Source organism: Heptranchias perlo, chromosome 23 (genome assembly GCF_035084215.1).
Source record: "Heptranchias perlo isolate sHepPer1 chromosome 23, sHepPer1.hap1, whole genome shotgun sequence".
Classification (NCBI taxonomy): domain Eukaryota; kingdom Metazoa; phylum Chordata; class Chondrichthyes; order Hexanchiformes; family Hexanchidae; genus Heptranchias; species Heptranchias perlo.
In genome coordinates this window covers 13,253,349-13,278,042 of record NC_090347.1, presented here as the reverse complement: position 1 = coordinate 13,278,042, position 24,694 = coordinate 13,253,349, and the positions used below count along the sequence as shown (strand labels likewise).

The window sequence follows — 24,694 nt, the reverse complement described above, 5'->3', positions numbered from 1 at the left end:
TGTGGCTCAGTATCAAATTTTGTTTGAAAATCACTCCTGTGAAGTGCCTTGGGAGGTTTTACTACACGAAAGGCGCTATTTAAATGCAAGTTGTTGTTGTTGTTGAAACAGCGACTGGTCTGTTCTCTCCACAGATGCTGCCCGACCTGTTGAGTGTTTCCAGTGTTTTCTAATTTTATTTCATGCCTGTGGTTTTTTGCTGTAGGTATTCAGCTCCTTTCTCTGGAGTTAAATGGATTCAGCCTGAACCTCTGTAGCTGGGAGACGTTCCATACGTCCACCCACTAACCCCCCCAACCCCCTCCCACCCACTCCTCAGCATTTAAAGACCCAGATCACATGTCTCTTCTCAATATTATTTCTTTTAATGAAAACAAGTTCAGGTGTGCACTGACATTTGAGAGCCGATTTTACAACTGCACTCTTGTAAAATCACGAATGCACTTCCCACAATTTTCTGCCTGGAGTGCCTGCAATTCCCCAACATGTACTCCCAGCAGGAAAGGCTGTCCCATTGGGAGCGTGTTAAATCAGAGCTTTGGTACAATGAGGGCCGGAGAGGAGTGTCTCTTATATCAATGCTCCTTTGACATGATCTTATCTGCTGATAACATTTCTTAAGCAGGCAGCGATGTTGTTTCTTTAGTGGCTGGTACGTCCCAACCATTTCCTGTCCCATGCCTATTGTAGCCATGATGTGGAGATGCCGGTGATGGACTGGGGTTGACAATTGTAAACAATTTTACAACACCAAGTTATAGTCCAGCAATTTTATTTTAAATTCACAAGCTCTCGGAGGCTTCCTCCTTCGTCAGGTGAACGATGTGAAAATGAAATCCTCGAAATGAAATCGCATTTATAATTCACAGAACAATGCTTGGTGATTACAGACAGTTTTTTCAACTGCCCGTTGCCAAGGCAATCAGTGTGCAGACAGACAGGTGTTACCTGCCAGGTCTCAGAATATACAAATCACCAAAAAAAACAACAACAAACAAAAAAAAACAGAGATAGAGAGGTAGAAACATAGAAAAGACAGCAACTGACCCGTTATATTAAAAACAGATAACATTTGTTCGCTGGTGGGGTAACGTGTAGCGTGACATGAACCCAAGATCCTGGTTGAGGCCGTCCTCATGGGTGCGGAACTTGGCTATCAATTTCTGCTCGACGATTTTGCGTTGTCGTGTGTCTCGAAGGCCGCCTTGGAGTACGCTTACCCGAAGGTCGGTGGATGAATGTCCATGACTGCTGAAGTGTTCCCCGACTGGGAGGGAACCCTCCTGTTTGGCGATTGTTGCGCGGTGTCCGTTCATCCGTTGTCGCAGCGTCTGCATGGTCTCGCCAATGTACCATGCTCTGGGGCATCCTTTCCTGCAACGTATGAGGTAGACAACGTTGGCCGAGTCACAGGAGTATGAACCATGCACCTGGTGGGTGGTGTCCTCTCGTGTGATGGTGGTATCTGTGTCGATGATCTGGCATGTCTTGCAGAGGTTACCGTGGCAGGGTTGTGTGGTGTCGTGGACGCTGTTCTCTTGAAAGCTAGGTAATTTGCTGCGAACGATGGTCTGTTTGAGGTTGGGTGGCTGTTTAAAGGCGAGTAGTAGAGGTGTGGGGATGGCCATAGCGAGGTGTTTGTCCTCATTGATGACATGTTGAAGGCTGCGGAGAACATGGCGTAGTTTCTCCGCTCCGGGGAAGTACTGGACGACAAAGGGTACTCTGTTGGTTGCGTTCCATGTTAGTCTCCTGAGGAGGTCTATGCGATTTTTTGCTGTGGCCCGTCGGAACTGTCGATCGATGAGTTGAGCGTCATATCCCGTTCTTACTAGGGCGTCTTTCAGCGTCTGTAGGTGTCCATCGACAGTTCCGACGGGCCACAGCAAAAAATCGCATAGACCTCCTCAGGAGACTAACACGGGACGCAACCAACAGAGTACCCTTTGTCGTCCAGTACTTCCCCGGAGCGGAGAAACTACGCCATGTTCTCCGCAGCCTTCAACATGTCATCAATGAGGACAAACACCTCGCTATGGCCATCCCCACACCTCTACTACTCGCCTTTAAACAGCCACCCAACCTCAAACAGACCATCGTTCGCAGCAAATTACCTAGCTTTCAAGAGAACAGCGTCCACGACACCACACAACCCTGCCACGGTAACCTCTGCAAGACATGCCAGATCATCGACACAGATACCACCATCACACGAGAGGACACCACCCACCAGGTGCATGGTTCATACTCCTGTGACTCGGCCAACGTTGTCTACCTCATACGTTGCAGGAAAGGATGCCCCAGAGCATGGTACATTGGCGAGACCATGCAGACGCTGCGACAACGGATGAACGGACACCGCGCAACAATCGCCAAACAGGAGGGTTCCCTCCCAGTCGGGGAACACTTCAGCAGTCATGGACATTCATCCACCGACCTTCGGGTAAGCGTACTCCAAGGCGGCCTTCGAGACACACGACAACGCAAAATCGTCGAGCAGAAATTGATAGCCAAGTTCCGCACCCATGAGGACGGCCTCAACCGGGATCTTGGGTTCATGTCACGCTACACGTTACCCCACCAGCGAACAAATGTTATCTGTTTTTAATATAACGGGTCAGTTGCTGTCTTTTCTATGTTTCTACCTCTCTATCTCTGTTTTTTTTTGTTTGTTGTTGTTTTTTTTAGTGATTTGTATATTCTGAGACCTGGCAGGTAACACCTGTCTGTCTGCACACTGATTGCCTTGGCAACGGGCAGTTGAAAAAACTGTCTGTAATCACCAAGCATTGTTCTGTGAATTATAAATGCGATTTCATTTCGAGGATTTCATTTTCACATCGTTCACCTGACGATGGAGGAAGCCTCCGAGAGCTTGTGAATTTAAAATAAAATTGCTGGACTATAACTTGGTATTGTAGCAATCTGAATGTAGCCAAACTGGCCCCAGTGAAGGTAAGGATTGTTTCAAGGGGTCAACTTAAAACAAGGTCTATCACTGAAGGTGCTGATATGCTGTCAAAGCAAATTCCAACACTTAAAAAATATTGTGTCTGCACTGATCACCTGGAGCTTGATTTGAAAATCTCAACATAATATCTTAGGCAAACAACTTGAATATTTAGAGTTTAAGCCAAATGTTTTTGGTATACATCCAGGGGACTCATATTAGACTTGAGAACCAATGTAGTGATTCTTGAAATATTTGCTGATATTTATTTATTTTTCACATTCTATGAGCAAAAAGCAAAACAAAAGCTGCAACAAATATTTTCTCTTTACGTTAAACCTTTATGCAGAGGGGCATTCAATCCAGAATTCAATCCCACTTTCTCTCCAAAGTCAGATACCTTCCTACAGACCTGGGCAAAGTGGCAGTGCCGTTTTTATTTGGATTGTTAAAGTTTCGATTATAATATCAGGCCAATTTAACCTGTATTGCCTCCCTTCAAAAATAAAGTCTTAACTAACTGTGGATACTCTTTGTGGGCCCCCCTGTTACGTTCACTGTTGGCCATTTTTCATCGGTGTACCTGAGCAGTGAGTGTCCTTGGCCTTATTGGACCAGCGGTACATCTTACCCAAACCTGATCCACTCCTCGCTCACATGCACACTTTCCTGCAGGGCTCACTGGACAGTGGATCAGGGATGGGAACCCCTGGCTAGTTTACTCTCTTCCCTAGTGCAGGGCTCTGAGGCTAGTTGTTCTATCTCACTGCTGCCTGACAGCAATCAACTAACCCAGCACAGAGCCAGGATTGAACCTGGTCTGTATGGTATATTTCTGCAGTGATCCTGATGTGGAGAAAGATATCTCAGAACATCATACAGGGCGGAGGACAAGGAAAGATACCGAAAATGAGATAAAAAGGAGAACAAAAAGGTTAAGAGGAGGTGAAAGCACAGTTTAAGAAAAGGGTTTTTAGGTGGCTTTTGAAAAAGGAGGAGGGTGATCAGGTGAATTTATTTAGGAACGGACTCCAGAGGGAAGAGTCTGAATGAGTGGCTGTCAGTGGTGTACTAGACCGCAGGGAGTAAAGCAGTATGTGAGGGCTGGAGGACGAGGGCAGGGCCACACAGCTACAGGCGATCTCTGATGCACAATGAGACCAGGTCATGGGGAAATTTAAAGGTGGGGATAAGGATCTTGAAAACAAGTCATTCAAACACAGGGAGCTTTGCCAAGACAGGCATCAAGCGAGTGCAGGAGTTCAGGCCTTGGTTCAGGTGAGGACGAGGGCCGCAGGATATGACAATGAGTTGTGGTTTGTGGAAGGTGAAGGAGTATTGTAGAAACTAAGCCTTAAAGTGATAACGGCAGCAGTTGGGGCGGGGGGAGGGGGAGGTAATGGAGGTGGAAGTGGAAGAAAGGGGTTTTGGTAATGAATCAGATTTGGGGGAGGAAGCTCAAATAATTATTCCTAAAACCACATAATCTAAAATTATAATACACACCTTGAGTGATACATAGAAATACACAAAACCACTGGAACAGGCCATTCAACGTTTACCCTCCGAGTAGTTCTAATCGCATTTACCCACCATGTTCCACATCCCTTCAACCCCTTTTCCATCATCCACTTATCCAATCCAATCTTGAATGTTTCCATAGTTACTGCCTCAACGTAGTTAAGTGCCTTGGAATGTTTTACTACATTAAAGACACTATATAAATGCAAGTTGGTGTTGTTCAACCACTAACCCTGGAAGTGAATTCCACAGCCTCACAACTCTCAGTTTAAAGATTTTTCTCCTGCCCTCAGTTCTAAACCTCTTACATTCCATTTTGTATCTATGGCCCCTCGTTCTTGATCCCTCAATTACTGGAAACAGTTTGCTTCCAAATACCCTGTCCCATCCTTTCATCATTTTAATCACTTTATCATATCGCTCTGTAATCTGTGTTCTAACAAAAAACAATCCAGTTTTTCCAGTCTTTCTTCATATTTGTATTTCCTCATACGAGACAGCATCCTCGTGAAACTCTGTTGTACCCTCTCTGAAGCCTTATAATCCTTCCTGTTGTGTCGAGCCCAATACTGCAAACAGTACTCTAACTGAAGTCTAATTAAGGTTTTATACAGGCTCATAATTTCCTCTTGGCTTTTATATTCTATATCTCTTGAGATAAAACTGAGAATTCTATTAACTTTTTCTACAGTGCTGCCTTTAATGACCTGTGAACCTATACCCCCAAATCCCTCTGCTCTTCCACAGCACCGCGCCCACTTCCATGATCTAATCGAATGGCGAAACAGGCTCGAGGGGCTGAATGGCCTACTCCTGTTCCTATGTTCATTCAGAGTGCACTTACCGTTGTTATTTTCTTTTACCCAAATGCATCAAGAGACACTTACTGGAGACAGAATTACCTGATTTCTTTGTTAGCCCCTTTTTAAAATATATGTGTCTTTCTTCAGTACTGAATGGGAGCGGGTTAAACTCTGAAGTGTATTGGGTAGAAGACTTCTTCCTCTGGCAATGCGTTTGATGCTGGTGTATCATCAGTCTTGCTGCAAGTCCAAAGCAGGCTCAGACTGACACCGCATTCTGCGATTTGTGTCGTTTTTCCTTCTGGTGACTTGTGCGTCGCTGCACCATTACCGCATTGCCATTAATCCCACACATCTGCTGGGCTTTTAAATTCCAAGATTTGCTGCAATGAAACATCACAGGCTCATGGACTTTATCTCAGTCATAGCAGAATCACGAAGAGTATTGGTGAAAATCATAGCTCAGCAGCTATGGAAGATAAGAAAATGCCATTATATGGAATTATTACATTTCCCAATTTGATTTTGATGAGCAAGTTCCTGAGTTTAGTTAACCCGTCTTTCCTCTTTACAGATACTGACAGACTTTTCACCAATTTCTGTTCTTACTTCAGTTTTCTTCTTGCTACCTCTGTTTGTCACCTGCCCTCACAGAATTCACTCCTGTTTGAATACCTCATGCAACTTTTTATTTCCCTACTTTTTGCAGATGGTGACACAGAGACAGCAGCTCTCCTTTGGAGGTCACGTGTTAGCTGACCGTAAACACTACCCACAACCTTGTGACTCTGGTGAAGCAAATACTCGGGAGAAGTTCTGTTGCAGTCTGCCTGAATCTGTGCAGTTTCAAAATCTATTCTTCACCTTGAACACGACGGATTTCAGCAACCGTACTCATTTTCCGATTTAGTGACAGGAATCTGTATTTTTCAAAACACCTTGAATAAGTAATAATTTACAATTTGGGGGGGGGGGGGAAATGCAGTGACTAACATTTGTGGAATTTTTTAGCATCATTCTTATTTCCAAGATCAAAAAAAAATCTACGCTTGAATATTAGTTGCATAGCAAGTTCACAGAAAATGTTGAACAGATGTTTTACACATAGTTTTGGCATCTTTGTAGTACAGAGATATATATTACATTCCTCTTCCATGTAACAGGTCAGGACGATTTTTTTTAAAATGTTGGTTCTAACCTGAATTGCCTATAGCAGGAATGAGTGCCCTGGTCGACTCAGGCCCCATTAGCAAAGCTATTGCTGATCTGATCAAATCTGGTTTTCCAACATTTTTTTGAGAGCAATCACTTGCAGAATTTTTTTTGTGGGAAACTGCAGAACAATCGTGGAAAAAACAGCATTTTAGCAAATTGGCAAAACAAAAGGGCTGATATTAGGAACGAAAATTAGGGCTCAATGAAGATTCGGTTGGATTTGAAATGTCCGATTTACATCATAAAGTGGTTTGAAAACCGAAGCCTTTGGTTAACCCTTTCAGATCCAGCCAGTTCACCAGTCATGTTATCCACACTTTGAATCCCTTTTTTTATATATAGGTGACTATGAGGATATAGTGCAATACTCAGTTTAATTTATCAATGAAAATCACACAAAATTTCATCAGTGGCTTCATCACTCATGAGCTATCACATTTTCTTCATGAGTGTAAAAATCTACATAATGCACTGTTCTCATTGTACATTCTACGTATACAAGCATGGAGCTAATAGTTCTCTTTATTTGATTTAAAATAAAATTTAAAATAATTTTGCACTGTTTAAGTGAGGGACGTTGCTACCAGGAAATGGAACACTTTCCAATTTTTTAGTTACTCTGCACCAGCAGCAAGCACTCCCAAGTCAGGTATAGCATCATTAGATTTGGATAAAACTTCGTCTATTCTGCAACAAATTCGGCCCCAATCTGAGAAAAGGACTCCTCAAGGCACCAATGTGGCATTTTCCATTTCACGTCCCATCGCGTCGCTGATTGCCAATTTAGTGCTAATTATTGGCAAATTAGTCACAGTTTTGTGCTGTGAGTCCATGCCCAATAGGATCAGGATTTAGGCAGTCTAAATACATTTCATGTAAGACCCTTATAGCCAACAGAAGAGACTTTCATCCCATCACTCTGGGATATATTGAAATCCAGAGGTCAAAGTCCAATGTCTAGACCAATGCACCATTCAGTCTCCAGTAATGAATATTGTACATAGTGAGGATATTTTAATACTCTTTATTGTGTCACTTTAGTTGTCTCCAATCTCTCTCTGGAGGAAACTGGCATCCAGCTTGAAAATGCCAGAAAAGGGACTGAATTAAAAAAATTCATGAGACAATCCCAGGCTTCAAATGTTGGTGTTGTCATCACTGAGCCACAGAGTTTACTTGAAGATTGAGTTGTAGAACTCTCTACAAATATAAAGAAATGTCTCATCAAACTTAGTGTTGGGGGTGCTGTTGGTAAAGAAAAATTCTTCTTACTGCTTGCATTCCAGGTTGGTTTTACATACTTTACTACTGTCCTTAGACCTCTACATACGATGGAATCCCCCTTCGAATCGACCGATGAGTCTCAGTTGTTGTGGGTGTGCTGATGGGAGAAGAGCTGAATGCACATAGTACCATGGTAACAGAATTTGTCCGTTACCTCAAGTGCTACATGATTGACCGTAACCAGGGGGTAGGGATGTGACTGGATGGCGAGGTATGGGCTGGACCATGGACTTCAGTCTTTTTTAAGTTGATCGTAAGGCCAAAATGCTGTGACACCCAACCAAAGCAGTCGGAATGTGTTGGGGGAGTAACAGACAATCATCAACAAAGAGCAAGTTGCAAACAGTTCTCTGAATTACTATTGTTTTTGCAAGCAGCGACGATGGTTGAAGATGCCCCTGCCGTCTATACCATATTGAATATAAATTCCCCGTCACAGTTCTTGAATGCCTCGAGCAATACCACAGCAAGTAATACGCTGAATGCTGGGGTTGGGGCAAAAACACATCTGTATACAGTAGTATTATGAAAGTAGCCATAGAGGGAAAAGTAATTTTGACCATGATATTATTAGACCATGTTAGACATTTCATCGCCATGTGAATTTATCAAAAGATACATGTTGTTAATGCATTTAATTGCAAATATATACGAATTTAGAAACTGACGTTTCGCTGACAAGCCTGCCATTACAGTCCAGTAAAATTAGCATTGGTTCATAACCAGAAAATCATGGATTGCAGTTGTAAGGCTACCTGTCACTTTAAACTGTTTCGGTCTTTGAGGTTTGAGATTTGTCAGTTCTGGGCCTACATACAGAACCTTGTAGAAATGTAGAGAACCATTCTGACAAAAGGGGAAAAGAGGGGAAGTGACACTTTCAGTTGGCTGGGAATCTCATTTTCTGCTAGAAATTCATAAAGTGGCCAATGTTGGTTGTGGGGCAGTCTGCAGCCCAGAGAGTCTCACTTTCCAGACTGAAGGAAGATGTGTCACTGTGAGAGGTCTTTGAAAGGAGATGATGGAATTATTGGGAGGCAGCGTACAAAAGTAGAAGATCCAGGTACTGCTCACTTTGGAAGATGTGTCTGAAAAGTTTAATTTTTGATTACATCCAGACTGGATATAAAGGACAGATACAGCCAACCCACAGCTTGTTTAACAGTGTTTTGTCACCTAAATTCACTCCATATCTTTGTGTGAAGATTAGATATTCATTATCCCATTAAACAGTAAATATCTTCTGAAGCTTTCAAAAATTTGCATACTGCCTATTGTGCAACAAAAGATGAAGGTCGAATTTTGGGAATGAGGGAGCATTAAAGTTTACTTTGGAAGGACTTTTCATTAGAACTAACATCGATGATTATACAGTGTGAGGAAGTTGTTCCACCTATTGCTTCAGTCTATCCACTGATCCACATTTCTGGATGCTTCCTGTGCTAATTATAAATCAGTGATAAAGATGTGTAAGGAGCCGTAAGGTGTTTTTATTCATCGTATTTCTTGAATGACCAATCCCTTTTTTTTTAATGCTGCAAAAGAGGCAGTGGCAATAGCACGGCAAGAGTCAAAGTTCAGACTCCATGGAGATGCTTCTGAATACAAATGCAGGCTTTTGGTACAAGTGTTGTTCTTCTCTGTGTCCTCCATTGTTACTTGGAATGACTGTGTTCTCACACTTCCCATCTTCACTGTCTAATCCAGCCACAGTGAGCACATTGATACTGTGTTCTGGAGTGGAGTAGAGCTCTTTGGCACTGCAATCTGGTGTAGTCACTTCTTGAGTTTTGTGAAACTGGGAGTATTTAACTTTGTAGTAACGTGGCTTGTCTTTCAGAATTTCGTTAAAACGGTGACCCCATAGGATCTCCAAAGGTGTATACGAACTCCGAGACTGATGGGTATTTCCTGTTGAGTCCTCAGAATAGACAAATGTGACTATGACTTCAAAATCGTCTTCAGCTAAGTCTTTCTGACCAAGGTCATAGAACGGACTGTCTTCATCTATCTCATGTACAATGGTGACAGGGGTAATAAGGATGACATTGCCTGTGTCTATGTGCAAGTCCTGGTGTTCCATGGACATTTTATTGTCATCGTACTCCTTAAATCGGAGGAATTGAGCTCTAACGGTACCTTCAATGATGTGGCTCTCACGGAAATCTCCAATACGCCACATGAGGCATAGTTTCCCATTCCTTACAGCTATCACTGCATTGTTGCTAAACCCAATTGTTTGAGCCCTCTTTCTGGCCTTTGACATTTTGGCCACAACAGCACCAATGATAAAAGTGTTAATTAAACAGCTCATCACTGATTGGAAAGTGACCATAGAAACAGCGAAGGGGCACTCTTCCGTCACACAACGAGATCCATAGCCAATAGTTGTTTGTGTTTCAATCGAGAACAAGAAAGCAGCAGTGAAGCTGTGAACTTCAACAACACAGGGCATATGATCGGTATCCTCAATCTGCAGGTCTCCATGGACAACTGCCGTGATCCAGTAAACAAAACCAAAGAACAACCAGGACAGGATGTAGGACAGGGAGAAGATCAGAAACATTTGCCTCCATTTGAGATCTATCAGTGTAGTGAAGATATCGGAAAAGTAACTTTCCCATTCACCAAATGCACGTTTAAAATGGATGTTACAGTTCCCATCTTTTCGGAGAAACCGTTTCCTGTATCGCCTCTTGTTGACTTGCACGTAACAACCATTTTTAAATAACTTCCTACGGTCTTCTTCAGAACTCACGGTTTGGTAATTCAAATTGATGAAATTCATTTTAAATCTGCCCCCCTTCTATTAATATTAGCCTTCTGATTCGCTCACGGTTGGTTGCAGGTTATTTTCTGGAAATTTGAGCCTTTTACTTAGTTTGTTGTAAAAAGATAAATGTCTCTTTCAGCAATCACATTGACCTAAGGAACAAGATGAAAAATGTCAGTTAGTCCATCAGCCTGCAGATATTGACTTTGACAAGGATTACACAGTGACCCATGTTACAATACTCCCTTTATGGGCTATAAGAGACTAGCATTATTCGCAAATGGCATATCATAATGAAGGACGGGGAAATCCTGTTTACAAATATTATTCTATTAATTGAGATGGTTATCCTGTGATTATTTTTGAGGGGGTAGGAGTTACTTCTGAGAGGATCTCGGCAGTTTTGGGGAATGAGGATAGCAGTAGGGTCTCGATTTTAAAATTCTCATCCTTGTTTGCAAATCCCTCCATGGCCACATCCATCCCTAACTGTAATTTCCTCCAACCCTACAACCCTCTAAGGTCTCTGCGCTCCTCTAATTCTGGCCTCTTGTGCATCCCCAGTTTTCATCGCTCCACCATTGGCAACCGTGCCTTCAGCTGCCAGGCCCTAAGCTCTGGAATCCCCCACCTAAACCTTTTGACCTCACTACTGCTCTCTCTTCCTTTAAGATGCCCCTTAAAATCTATCTCTTTAACCAAGCTTTTGTTAACCTGTCCTAATGTCTCCTTATGTGGCTCAGTTCAAATTTTGTTTCATAATGCTCCTGTGAAGCGCCTTGGGATGTTTTACTACATTAAAGGCACTATATAAATGCAAATAGTTGTTGTTGTCTGTTCAAGGTGTAGAATGGTATCATCTATGCAAAGGAACCATGGGTGAGAGCCACTTAGACCAGATGGAGGTATGACTAACATAAATCTGTCTCTTCCTCCCACATTCCAGCATAGTGCTTGGATGGGGCATACAACACTTTCCAGGAGAGCACCAGGCATCAAACCAAGTGATATCTATTATATGGACACTTCTCCTTCCTTATTGATTGGCAGACAACAGAAAGGAAGTTTCTGCAATTTGTTTTCCCAACTATAATAAAAGTGGTGTCAACTTAGCTCAGTTGTAGCATTCTCACTCTGAGTCAGAGCTTGTGGGTTCAAATCCCACTCCATGACTTCAGCACATAATCCAACTCTTCAGTGCCGCATTGGGCAGCACTATACTGTCAACAGTGCTGCCTTTTAGACAAAGTGTTAAACTGAGCCCTGTCTGCCTGTTCATAGAATTAGATAAAATTTTACAGGTCACTCAGCCCAACAGGTCTATGCCGGTGTTTATGCTCCACCCGAGGCTCCTCCCACCCTACTTCATCTAACCCTTTTCAACATATCCTTCTAATATTTTCTCCCTCAAGTACGTATCTAGCTTCCCCTTAAATGCATCTATACGAGTTTATTCTAAATGGGTTAACCACTCTGATAAAGAGCACAGACCGGAATTTAACCGATTGCATTAACCAGTGGAATGTAGATGCAAAGGCTCTCATGGCATTATGAAAAGAAAAGCAGGGAGATCCTCTGGCTGACAATGCTCCCTTAGGCAACACCACCAAAACAGATTATGTGATCATTCATCTCATTTATTGTTTGTGGGATCTTGCTCCATGCAAGTTGTGTGAAACAGTGTCTACATTTCAAAATGTAGTTTATTGGCTGTGAAGTATTTTGGGACATCCTGGGGATATGAAAGGTAATATATAAGTAGGTACTTCATAGAGATAAAAAGATCTCTGTCTTTCAATGTTTACACCATTAAAGTCTGATCCACATTTAAAACATCTTGTAGCATCAATCTTTACATTTGCGTCACAAGTATGTTGAAAGTCTTGCAACTCTTCAAAAATGAATTGCTTCACAAGTTGGAATTTCACTTATGATGTGATTTCCTTCCTGTGAGGCGAGTTAAGTTCAGCCCCAGAAGAAGTGAAGCATCTTATTGTTCTTGAATGTATTTCCCCCCCCCCCACCTCTAATCATTAAAACAAGCTGCGGGGAAGTATATTTAATACACTAAGTATGTACCACTGTAATTAAGTTGCCACAGTTGCCTAGTTTAAAAGGTGTGTAGCATGTCCAGTAATGTCCAGTTTTATAGATAACATCATGTTGATAGTTGCCCCATCACTATGTGCGTGAGCCTAGCTGAGCAACTCAGCTTGGTTGGGCTGCAGATAAGCTGCCCGAACTCATGAGAACATCAGCTTGGTGCCTTTACCATGCAGCTTTGCTTTCAGCTCGACAGATCCTAAAATTGGAGTTATCATTAATCTGAAGACGAAGTACGATCTTACTGGAAAATGCATGAAATTCCCTTTCGTGTTGGGGAGTGTACATTTATTCTTCCACCCCCACTCCACCATTCTGCTAAGGCAGATCCACACAGAAAGACCCCTAAGAACAGCGATTGGAAGGACGCAGAACGCTCACTTAAAAAAAAACTGGCCAGCCTGTCAGTGGAAAAGAATACAGCCAGGGGGGTCACCCGGGTCAATGGATGTATATTCACCACTAGACTGCCGCTGTGGTGAATATACATGGTGCTATGGTACAAAGTAATGTTAAATATTACTTTTATAATTTTGAGATCGCAGCCCCACACCTTAACTGCAGTGGCTGTAGATACATACAGCAGCTGTTTACTTGCTATGATGACAGAAAACAAGTCACAGGACGCGGACAATGTTGGCAGAAGAGCATTTTTATTCCCGCTGCACACGAGTGCTGCCATTTATTTTTTTTAAAGGGACAAGCCAACCCAAATCAGAACTAGGCCCAATATGGACCTCAGGAAGTTGGGCCAAGAAAGGTTCAGCTGACAGGGAAAATGAAGCTGTTTTGAACATTTTTAAAGATAGATTTCAGGCCACTGTTACTGTGAAAGTGGTGGTGGATTCTCCATTGCTGCTGCCATTTAGGGAGCCTAGGAATTCAGTCTGCATTTACATGCAGGAATTTTAGCTCATTCTTAAAGAACTTCTTTATGACAATGGACATCCATTGGAATGTTTTGTGAAATTAATGCATATTCTAATTTCCTCGAGGCAGATTCCTGCCTGGTGCAACATCATTTATCTTAATGAGAAATTCTATGCGGAGCCAAGCCACGATTCAGGCTCCATCTGATCCCGTCATCACCCTGCAGCGTCTCCAGTTACAATAGTAAAGTGAGATTCCTCCATTCTGTTGTATCCACCAAATAAACAGTCTCAAAACAAAAACTCAACATACTTCAAACTCCCAATCAAAATAGTGGCAATACATTTGAACAGATCATTTCCAAGAAGATAGAGTGTGAATGTAAACTTAAAGTAGAAGGGATGAAACATGGGCATGCAGTTATTGAAAACCTTGACCATCTTAGCCTCGTAAAAGAAGCTGAATATTGCAAATTTATTTGTGCAATGAGCATTTTAAGGGAGAGGGGAAAATGTCCTTTTTTAATCGCAGGTCTGTTAAAAGTCTGAAACGGTCTTGTCGCTTCGATGGTATGATGCTTTCTGCGAGTTAGGTACATGGCATAACATTTTGGATACAAATCTTTATCTGCAGAGATGTACTCTTATAAGTGCACTTTAGCCTTTCAAAGCCTTCAGCACTCACTCAATCATCAGACATTTGCAAATGACAGATGCACAAATGTTTTGGAGGAAGGTCAGGTTCCTCGGCATTCTTTAGCGTAAGTGGCGGGTTCAAAAGTTGTTCTTTTTGAAGTCATAAAACTGCCTTTTGAGCACTACTTTCTCAGAAAGAGCCCTCCTGTTGAACGCAGGTGGTCTATTAACCCTTTGATGGTTGCATGGTCCTTTCTGCGGTGGCAGCAAAATAAAAAGACAAAGTGGCATTGTGCCACCTGAGACAACTGGAGACGAGGACATTTACTGCAGCTCTGCACATCTCTCTCATTCTATATTGCCGTGTTAGGTGTCAAAATTGCACAGAACTTCATTCCTGCGGGTACCATCATGATCAAACAACACGTGCATTTTGTGAAAGTGGCAAAGGGTTTTCCATCTTCAAGACTGGGATTTTCAACTCTGCAAACAGTTCATCAATGGTGCCGAACAGTCAGGACATTACTTAAGTAATTTTTGAGTTATTCCCAGCACTCCCCATGTGTTTTAACACCTGATACATGTTACAAAATGCTGCTGGTGAATGGAGGGCTGAGCACCAATGCGCAGGCCAGGTGAAAAATACATCCAGAATATTTTTCCTCTTGCCCCCGACTTCCAGGCCTAGTTACAGAAATACTATGACACTCCAAATTTTTGCAGGCGTCAGAATTGTTTAAATTTGATTAATAATTCTGAATATTTTTAGACTGGAAAAACTTTAGCTCCCTGGGTGGTTATGCCTCATGATTTGCATCTCTCTCTACAGTATTTAAGTAACAGGAAACTGTGTGAGCACGGAACTAAAACTAATTTTAGACACTAGAACTAGAAGCAAAATGCAGATGAAAAATGGTTAAGCCACTTGTAGGCCCGCTGTAGACTTTCGAATAATGCCATCTTCATTGAAGGTATATTCGGGTTTGTATATTCGGTGGCCTTTTTAGGTGACACCTTTCTGTCTGCTCACTGTGATTGCCTTGGCAACGGGCAGTAATCACCAGGCATTGTTCTGTGATCTTAAAATGCGAAGGATTCGAAAATGTCATTTCCACACCGCCTGAGGAAGGGGGAAGCCCCCGAAAGCTTGTGGGATTAAAAATAAAATTGTTGGACTATAACTTGGTGTTGTAAAATTGTTTACAATCTTCATTGAAGTCCTGGATGGCTATTGGAAAAAGGTGAATCACACAGCCTATAGGTGCTGTGGTCCTCATTCCTCAAATGAAGACTAGACTCCATCAGAGCGATGCCTTTTCCTTTAATAGTCTTTCAGGGAGCCAATTAGCCGAACGATCTATGGAAAGATCTAAATTCTTTTCTCCCTTTAAAGTCCTAAAATTAGGTTATTTATAAAACCAAAAGATTGGAGCAATGTTGGAGTTAAGTAAACTGGCAGGGAACGTAGGTACATCCTCCCACACTATACTTTAACCAAGGGCTTTAAGACTTATAATCATTGATCTATAATATATTAAAAACCTTATGTCTGCACACATTTCCTGCCTACAAAGCTTTACTTTCTTTTGTTAACTTTTCCCAGTATAAATTCCTTTGCCACACTTGTAATGGAAGCTGCTGATGTAAGCTTGCCACACTATAATTACACCTTCCTGTCAGTTTTGCAAACCTCGGCTCCTCAGCCCATACTGGAGGGAAGAGTCTGGGCTCCAACCAACTCTACTTCTCAAATCACCATTCGATTTGCTATTGAACTATGAATAATAACATAAAATCCAAGTATATATCTATATAATACATAAAAAATGACCAGGGTAAGATTTGACTTGGCGGAGGCACGAATCGGGCCGTAGCGAATCAGCCGCCTGTTATACACCTTGCCCAGTTTTCCTTTCCAATGAAATAGTGAGTGTATAATAGGCGGCCAATCCACTGCCTCCTGTTTTGAGCCCCCTGCTGAAGTTGAATTTTGCTCCTCTTATGTTTATGTGGACTTCCTGTCAACTTCTTCCATTATAAGTTCCAATGTCCACACCTACAACGGAAAGTGCCTCTGTAAACTTGTTATGCTGTAACTACTCTTCCAGTGGATATCTAATTCACATTTGCATCTCTTTGGGTTGACAGTGACTTAGATTAAATCATGCCAGTTTGTCACCCCATCAAACAAAACAACAAATGCTTGATCTTTGTTTGCAAGTGTGACTATTCCGCTAGAAGTTAGGCCCTGCACAGTGGCACATGTATCAGGGTTCACAAAGACTCGAAGCTTCAGAGAAAAAGAGTTATTTAATCTGGTTCAAGAGTTCATCAAATAAAATGATGACATGTCTCTTCTCCTAAAGATATGTCGACATCATCTTAATAATATTTAATGCCTGGACTGAAGTGAGTATGCCAAGGAATGCAGAGAAAAGCTTTATTGATCTGTAAAGGGCCGCATGATTTATGTGGTCCACAGCAACTGTTCAAAATTTAAGGGCAGCAGTGGAATGTGAACTCTGGCAAAAAGAGCCTTGTTACAGCCAAAAGGAGGGGGCCCTCACCTTTACTGTTCCTAGTCTGACTCCTGAGACTCTGGCACATTCGTTTAAATGGTACACCACGTCTTATTTACAGTAACTTGTCACTGTGCCGGACACAATGAGGCAATGTGATAGTGATGAGGCCATATGCAGCATTTCCTCACTTTCGAAACTGAACCAAGTGCTGATTACAAATAATGTACAGTTATTAGGATAAACTGCCCTCCCAGTGTTCAGTATTTGTGCAATTTTCATTACTTGTATTTTTATAAAAGAACACATTTCATTCAATGCTTATTTCTCACGCAGAAGCCGCTCGCAATCCAGTTGTCACCCATGGATACAAAGATAGAATTAAGTGTGACTTAGCAAAAGGGTGGTGACAGCAAGGGAAGACCACACTGTCTCTGTTTCTGATTGAATGTCTTATCTTGCTGATTGTAAGTGGAGTGGAGCCAAATGAGGAACACGTTATATTTATCTCTTTAAATGGGCATTTCATTTTGATCTTATCTTGTTCATCACATGCAGGGGTGCCAACCGCCCACTTCGCACCAGACTATCTAGTTTTTGAGTTACATTGAATACACGGCCCAGAAACAAGCCGTTCGGCCCAACTGGTCCATGCTGGTGTTTTTGCTCCACATGAGCCTCTTCCCACCCCTCTTCATCTAACCCTATCGGCATGACTTTTATTCCTTTCTCCCTTATGTGTTTATCCAGCTTCCCCTTAAATGCATCTACGCTATTCGTCTCAATTACCCCATGTGGTAGCAAGTTCCACATTCTAACCACTCTCTGGGTAAAGATGTTTGCTGTTCGGAAAATTCTAAAATGTAAATTGGGCACTTTTCATTAAAAAAAAGGCAAGTCCATTTTTTCACTTATTTGATGGTACAGAACCACTTAATGTTATCAAAGTTTACAATGAATTTTCATCAGAAGCAAAATGAAAAACATTAGCACTCAATCCATGGACCAGCGCCAACTTGATCCAACCAATCATGCTCTACAGGTAGTTTTACACTTGACAAAACAGAGCGATTCTAATCACATATTTTATTTTGCTACTTAACTGTATCTAGAAATATACCCATTGCAAACTTAAAACAGGGAACCTCTGTAACATGTAATTGCTCCGAGTAGCGAACCAGCAATGCTCACCACTCGTTAGATTTAAATTCACCCATTTGATTACCACGTTCTTGTTGGCGGCAACTTCCTTCAACTGTGAGCTCGAATAACACCAGCGTTCTTTCCCGGGCTGTGTGACTGGTGAAAGGATCTCTAAGGCCCCTCAACCAACCAGTTTGAAGCAAGCTATGCTGTGAGAACAAGGAAGTGCAGTTCATAGACACACAGCGCAGACTAAAAATCCAATAAGGTTAGTAAATGTATTATAAAATGACATAGAGAAAGCAAAATAAAGAGAGGATAAGATTAAAAGACTGAGATAAAAGAGACAGAAGGAGAAAGTAAAAAGAAACTTTTAAAAAATGTTTTAAAACTTTTTTTTTATATATGTCCAAAAACTATTAAAATCAAGAGTAATGAGACTCCACATTTTTAAAAGTTAATTGTTAATGCCAGAGAAGTTGTTTGGCAGTCATTAAGATTTACCACACTGTTAAAACTTAGTTTAGACTTAAAAAACTGAGCATACCTGTTTTGTGACAACATTAGTTAGTTTCCAGTTGGACTGAAGAGCAAGTTGGCGCTGGTCCATTGATTCCATTGATTGCAGCCGGTGATGTCCCTTTAAGGCAAAGCTGTCAGATTGTCGGCAGACCAGGAACAGCAAGTTCCGGATTTCCGCGTTTGGCTGCGGTCACCGGAACTCACTCTCCGATTTTGCCACTAACAACAGTGAGTGCTGTTGGGCTCACCATTATTTTAAAAACAATTTACAGCCGATTGAAGCCTTTTATATAGTTAGAACATAAGAAAGCTAGAAGGATAAAAAGGATACACTGCCCATCGAGTCCATTCCATCCAGAGTCTATATGTATCATTAGTCTATAATGGGCTCACTCCCACATTCCCTGTTGATTCCATATTCGAGGGAACATTCATTTATTTCCCTGACCTTCCTTTAAAAAACGCAGGCTGTGTTGTTAAATATCTCTATCACTCTCAATCCTACTTCTCAACAAATATCGATCCAACTCCTTTTTAAAGGTGACAACTGACCCTGAATCAATGTTGGGGATCTGTCCTACATATCAACTATCCTGTGGGGAAAGGGTCTTTTTTCTAATCGTTAATATATCACTGAAGATATCTTACTTGTTTTTGTTAAATGGCTGGTAGACTGAATCTTCGGCCGTATGTTTAGTGAGCTTCATTGTGACTCAACTACTTTTTCTTTAAAAAAAATGATAAAGTTAATATCATAAAATAGAACAGCCAAGAACACACTATACATAGGATTTCTTTGTCCCAATTACAACACGTAAAATTCATGTTTAACCTTCTGGACCTGCTTTCCTCCTTAGAACCAGGGAGAAGGCTGTCAATCTTTGATTCTCAACATGTAAATCCTTTGGCCTTCTTTCCCTTTAACTGACTGACCATACTTTTGGAGATTGGTTCATTTTTCAACCATACGCAACGTTTTTCATATCACAAGGAAAAAATCACAAGTCCAGAATTTTAAGCTTATAAATTTTTATTATGTTTAGTTCCAAGCCATAGTAATGTCTGGTACAATAAATTGTGAATATGGTTTACAATTAAATAAACTGGCTCATGATAACAGGAATTACTTTCTGATGTCACTTGGTGGTTATTTTTCCATAAACCACCTGCTGCTTTTTATCAGTAATATACTGGAGCCAAAACTCCTGTCAGGACATCTGTTATTTAACATGCAGCTTGATGCTTATTAATCTAAACCCAGAACCAATGACTTCTGTTCCTAAGAGGCTACAGCTTCTGGTACTGTTGCAGGATAACAATAGTTCCTCCCTAGTATTGCCCCTAAAACTACAGACACCTAGACTTGCTTCTCACAGAGTCAGAGCACTGGCAGATTTTTGGACCCCCCCCCACCCACCTTCCCATCCCCTACCCACAGTCGGGGCTTCTGAGGAGCAGGTATGGTACTCCCTATGGGCCCATACTCCTGTATGCCATTATCATGGAGGAGGAGCAGCTCCACAGGATGGAGCAAAGGAGACTCAGGTAGCATTTACTGCAGGAGGCACGTCTTCACTGAAGTCTTTTCTTCTGTGAAATAAAGTCTATCTTTGACATTGGAGTCTTACCTCTTTCTCCCCACTTTCAAATAAGGGACATTCCCTCAGATCAGTACCCATCCTATTAGATAACCACACTTCAGTCCTCTATGCCCCAACATGACGATGCCAATCATCATTACCTGAGTGAAGACATCAGCACCACATAAATGCACCCTTCCCATATGACTCTAACCTCCATCAATAAAAAAGACCCATGTCAGTGCACATTCTACTTTATTACAGTGAGTTCGAAAGTTCACGCAATCAACCTACTCTTTCTTAACACTCTGCGTCTGCTGGGTGTCTACACATGCCTTTTTGCTTTACCTATATTTGTACTTCTTCTAGATGTCACCTGAGGGCAGTATTGCAGGCGGTGGTCGGCTGCTCAGGCTCTACAAAAGGCTCATGGGACTGAGGTGGCCCTGGTGTAATGGCAACTTGATGCAGGCAGGGAAGTGCTGCTGGCTGAATCTCTGGAGCTCACTCCTGGGCAGCCTGGTCTCACCTTTCATATTCCACTGGCATAGTGCTCTGAGGTTGGGGGGGGGGGGTTGGTGGGGAGGAGGCTTGGTATGTTCTGCTGTAGCCAGATGGACTCCAGCCATTGCCCTGGTTCAGTGGCCCCACTGATCAGAGGGATGGCTGGTCTGATGGCAGCTATCAGGTCCTAAAAGATCTGAGGCATGGTCTGAAAACTGCAATTCGTGCTGCACTCCATTCTGTCCCCGATTGTCTCCAGAGCTGCAGTCTGTGCTTCCGTGGAGGTGGAGGCCCCCACTGGTCCCTGGCCGTTCCTTAACTCGGGATCTGCTGCAGATTCCAATGAAGCTGCTATTCGTTCCATTGGTGCCTGCAAGGAAGTCAAAGCTTCCGTGGTGTCGCTGCAAAGGGCAGCCATAGACTTGAGAGTCACACCTGTCAGTTGCCGCACACCCTTGGAGTTGTAGGTTGCAAATGGACCTAATGAGAGCAAATGAATCAAAACAAAATCCTTGTGTGATGCCTCTCGCGAGTATCAGGACACAGCCTTGTGCAATCATCTGATTTTGACTTCATGTTTTCACTTTCTCATCATCATTCCCTCCGTTTATCACTTTTAACTGTTTAAGATTGATGTAGAATCCATCAGGAAATCTCCCAACCATCTGAGAGTAGGGATCGGAAACATCTGGGCATCGAGTTGGGTTTAGAATGGAATGGACTTCTCTAAAGGCTCCTCCTGTTTAGAATTTATGTCATTCTCTAGTTTTTGTATATCAGCGCCTTTAACAGATCTGACCAATGCAGTCATATAAAGCTGATGGGGGATTGTATCTTTCTAACAGGTGAGCTTAAATGTTTGTGTTCAACATACCACTTCTGTAGATTTGAATGGTGCAGCAGACACAGCAACTGGGATCACTTTGTTTGCAGGACTATACAACAATCTTGTAGCCAATTCTTGTGGCAATGGCTTTTAAAAGTATATTTTAAGTTCTGGACTTGCAAATTTGCAAGCCAACAGCCTGAGATTTTGCTGAAATCCTGGCAACAATGCATTTCCATTTAGACTCCCAACTAAACTCAGGTTACCTAACCTGCTAGCACAAGGAGTTGTTGAGGCGACTAGCATAGATGCATTTAAGGGGGAGCTAGATGAACACACGAAGGAGAAAGGAATGGAAGGATATGCTGATAGGGTTAGATGCAATAGGGAGGGAGGGGGCTCGAGTGGAGCATAAACACCGGCATAAACCAGTTGAGTTGAATAGCCTGTTTCTGTGCTGTGCATTCTATGTAATTCTGTGTAACTCAAAATGCCCGTGTGGCTCCCAGGAGGTATTGCCTGAAGGCAAAGGCAAAGGCTTTGCTTTCTCTGAAGCGGCACCTAATTGGACAAAGGAATGCAATCACCTATTTGGATACACGTCAGAAGTTGCAAAGAGGGATTAGACAAATCAAGTAAAAATCTATCAACTAATAATACCTTTCATTATAGTCACCGCTAAATGATTTGACAGGTTCATGCTATCACCAGATATTCTCCTGAAGGTTAACATGTTAAATACAAAGAATAGGATATTTTCTGTCCACTATACTGCTACATAACCAGCGTGGTTCCTCATTATAAATCAACTTGTAATTCAGTGACATCAATTATAATATTTATAATAACGCAGCCCTGAACAGGTTGTTCACACTCTGCTAATCACAGCATAAAGAGGAGCCTGTTAATGAGTAATGCTTCTGTGGAAATCTCTGGTATTCCTTAGAGACATTGGAATATTAAACAGGGCAGAAAAAGAAATGCACAGTAAATTGAATATTACTGAGTACATTACCGAATGGTGCTACATGGGCTCCATCTGTAATGCATGTACTGTGCACTAACTCTGCTCTGGTAAATATTTGTGATGCCATGCTGATAATGACTAAACGTGGTTTGGATTTGGTAATATTAATCAAAGGACCAGCTGTTCACAACCTGCGCCAAATTTTTTTCCACTTAATTAGGCTGCACACTTTTTAAAATTCAGTTATCTTTTCCGATTTTGCTTCCTTTAAGTTTCTAGTAGCGAGAAGGATGGGACAGGCTGATCTTTGGACTTCTGCGTACACAGCAGCTAATGGCACACCATGAGGTGTACTAAATGTGGACTCTGATACTGCCAGCTTTCCCTCTATCCCGAGAGATGCTGCACTCTGCTGCTGCACACAGTTCCAAGCAGTGGATCTATTCAGAGCCACTAAAAGTTAGCAAGTGAGGGCAGGGGAGCTTAAAAGTCAACTGCAATTGAACATCACAAATCTCAAGTATTAAGCTACCTACAGCTGCAATTGGTGCTACTGGTGTTGTGTTCTCTAATTTTCTCTCGTCCCCTTGTAAAGGCATTGGCCCCAAAATTCCTGGGAGTCTACGCTGCTGGCGCAAGTGCAATGGCGCAAAAGCCTGGGGCCCGGGCCCCCCCCACCTTAGGCCCTAGGCCAGAGAGCCCATCCGAAATCCTAGGAATGCGGGCCATTTGCATGGCCAGAGTGGGCCACCAGCACTTGCAAGGGGACATCAGCAGTGCCTACCCCAGTCCACCCTTATGAGACGGAGAGGCCCGCAGCCTCCTCACCCCCACCGAGGCCTCGCTGTGGGGCTGAAGAAAAATAAGGAAATTCTTTGGATTCTTTGGCTCCAAAAGGAGCCATTTTGCCTCTAGACAATGTATGTAATCCTCTCCAGGATAAATGGCCTTAGTCCAGATAAGGTTTGAGGCCAATCAAAAGCGTCACACATTCAAAGTAACTCACACCAGCTCTCAGTTGTGTTCTGCATTGGCCCTTCAAGGGGATAAGGGCAGAATTCTCAGGGTAGCTCGGGGAACTCCCCCCCTGAAATAGGAGGGCGGGAGGAAGATCCACCCATAGCCAGCCCCACTGGGTGGGTATAGTTTGGTAGACACCGGCAGCCTCCCCATACCTCTCCCATTCTTCACGTGTGAGCCTAGGCAGAGTATGGGGCTAGCACCTGCTCCTGGGCATCGGCCGCCTGTTACACGTCCCGTTTGATAGTCAGTTCTATTGAAGTCAATGGAGCTGCTTATCGGGTGAGGAGTACAGCGGGCGGCCGATTCTCTGACCGTCCGATTTGTGCTACCGCCTGAGACCAATTTCTACCCCTGTTAGATTATGGAGGGCATCACAGCTAGCTCGTTGCTGCACACACCACACATACACCCAACACACACACACACACACACACACACATGGGAGTAGATGTTGACTTTGTGCAATAGTGTAAAACGGGTGATAGCGAAACGACAGCCCGTTTTACCTCTCTCCCGAATCTTTATTTCCAATGCAGTCGGGAGAGCCCTAAAACGGGCTGCCGATTCGCTATCACCTGTTTTACACCATTGTACAAAATCAAAATCTACCCCCATGCACTTTCCATTACTGATCGTTCATTGGCGATCAGCCGTGGAAATTCTGGCTGATTTGTCTTGTACGTTGGGCACTAAGACACTAAGGTCCACTGCCTCATACTAACTACTGCCCCAGCTGAGATCAGCAAAGTTATCCCAGATTAGGAGCCAAACCTGAGGCTTTCCTGATCCGTTCCAGACCGTGCCATGTGTAATTTAAGCCAAAGATAATAAATGCCTTAGAATCATAAAATCATAGAATCCTACAGCACAGAAGGAGGACATTCGGCCCGTCATGCCTGTGTCGGCTCTTTGAAAGAGCTGTCCAATTTAGTCCCACACCCCAGCTTTTTCCCCATTCATTTCTCACCCAAGTGATCAACCCATTGTGCTTTTCTTTAAAGATGGTTTACTTACTCTACTACTCCTCGAGGTGTTCCCCCAGTGGCCTCAGCAGAGCTGGTGGAAGGCTGCTGTTCCTCATTTGGGAACCCTTGAGATGCTCCTGGCTGGTGACTTCTGGGTGCTCGAGCTTGTGAGGGCCCAGTCGCGGGCCACCGCACCTCGGCTGTTGCCGGGGCAGTCTGGCCCAGCTGACTTGCTGGCACCGTGGCGGCTATTGGTTGAAGGGTTAACGAAGGAGCAGACGTCCTGACGTCCTGAGAGAGGCCAACACGTACTGCTCCCATCGGGCCGCTGCCACTCCCGTGGGGCTGATCTAAGCGAGAGCAGACTGCAGAACATGAGTGACCACTTCAAAGCCTCTACTCCAATTTGATCCACCAACCTGTCCATTGTGGAGCCCAGAGTCTGCACGGCAGCTGTTTCAGCTTCCACCAACAACAACTTGCGTTTATAT

The 24,694-nt window shown here is 42.9% G+C and overlaps 1 protein-coding gene across 2 annotated transcripts in view; it reads right to left on the bottom strand.

Annotated features, from left to right (window-relative positions):
- Positions 1 to 6,844: 6,844 nt before the first annotated feature.
- LOC137341107 (inward rectifier potassium channel 16-like) overlaps positions 6,845 to 24,694 on the bottom strand; it is a 110,659-nt gene continuing 92,809 nt past the window's right edge. Inside the window, exons 1-2 of one of the 2 annotated variants that reach the window (XM_068004033.1) lie at positions 18,987 to 19,044; positions 6,845 to 10,698 (exon numbers count right to left, since the gene is read on the bottom strand). In XM_068004033.1, coding sequence (XP_067860134.1) covers positions 9,344 to 10,561 — 1,218 coding nt within the window. In that variant the 5' untranslated portion in view covers positions 10,562 to 10,698; positions 18,987 to 19,044 and the 3' untranslated portion in view covers positions 6,845 to 9,343. Of the gene's footprint in view, positions 10,699 to 18,986; positions 19,045 to 24,694 lie in introns of those variants that run through there. The other variant, XM_068004032.1, reaches the window with a different exon arrangement.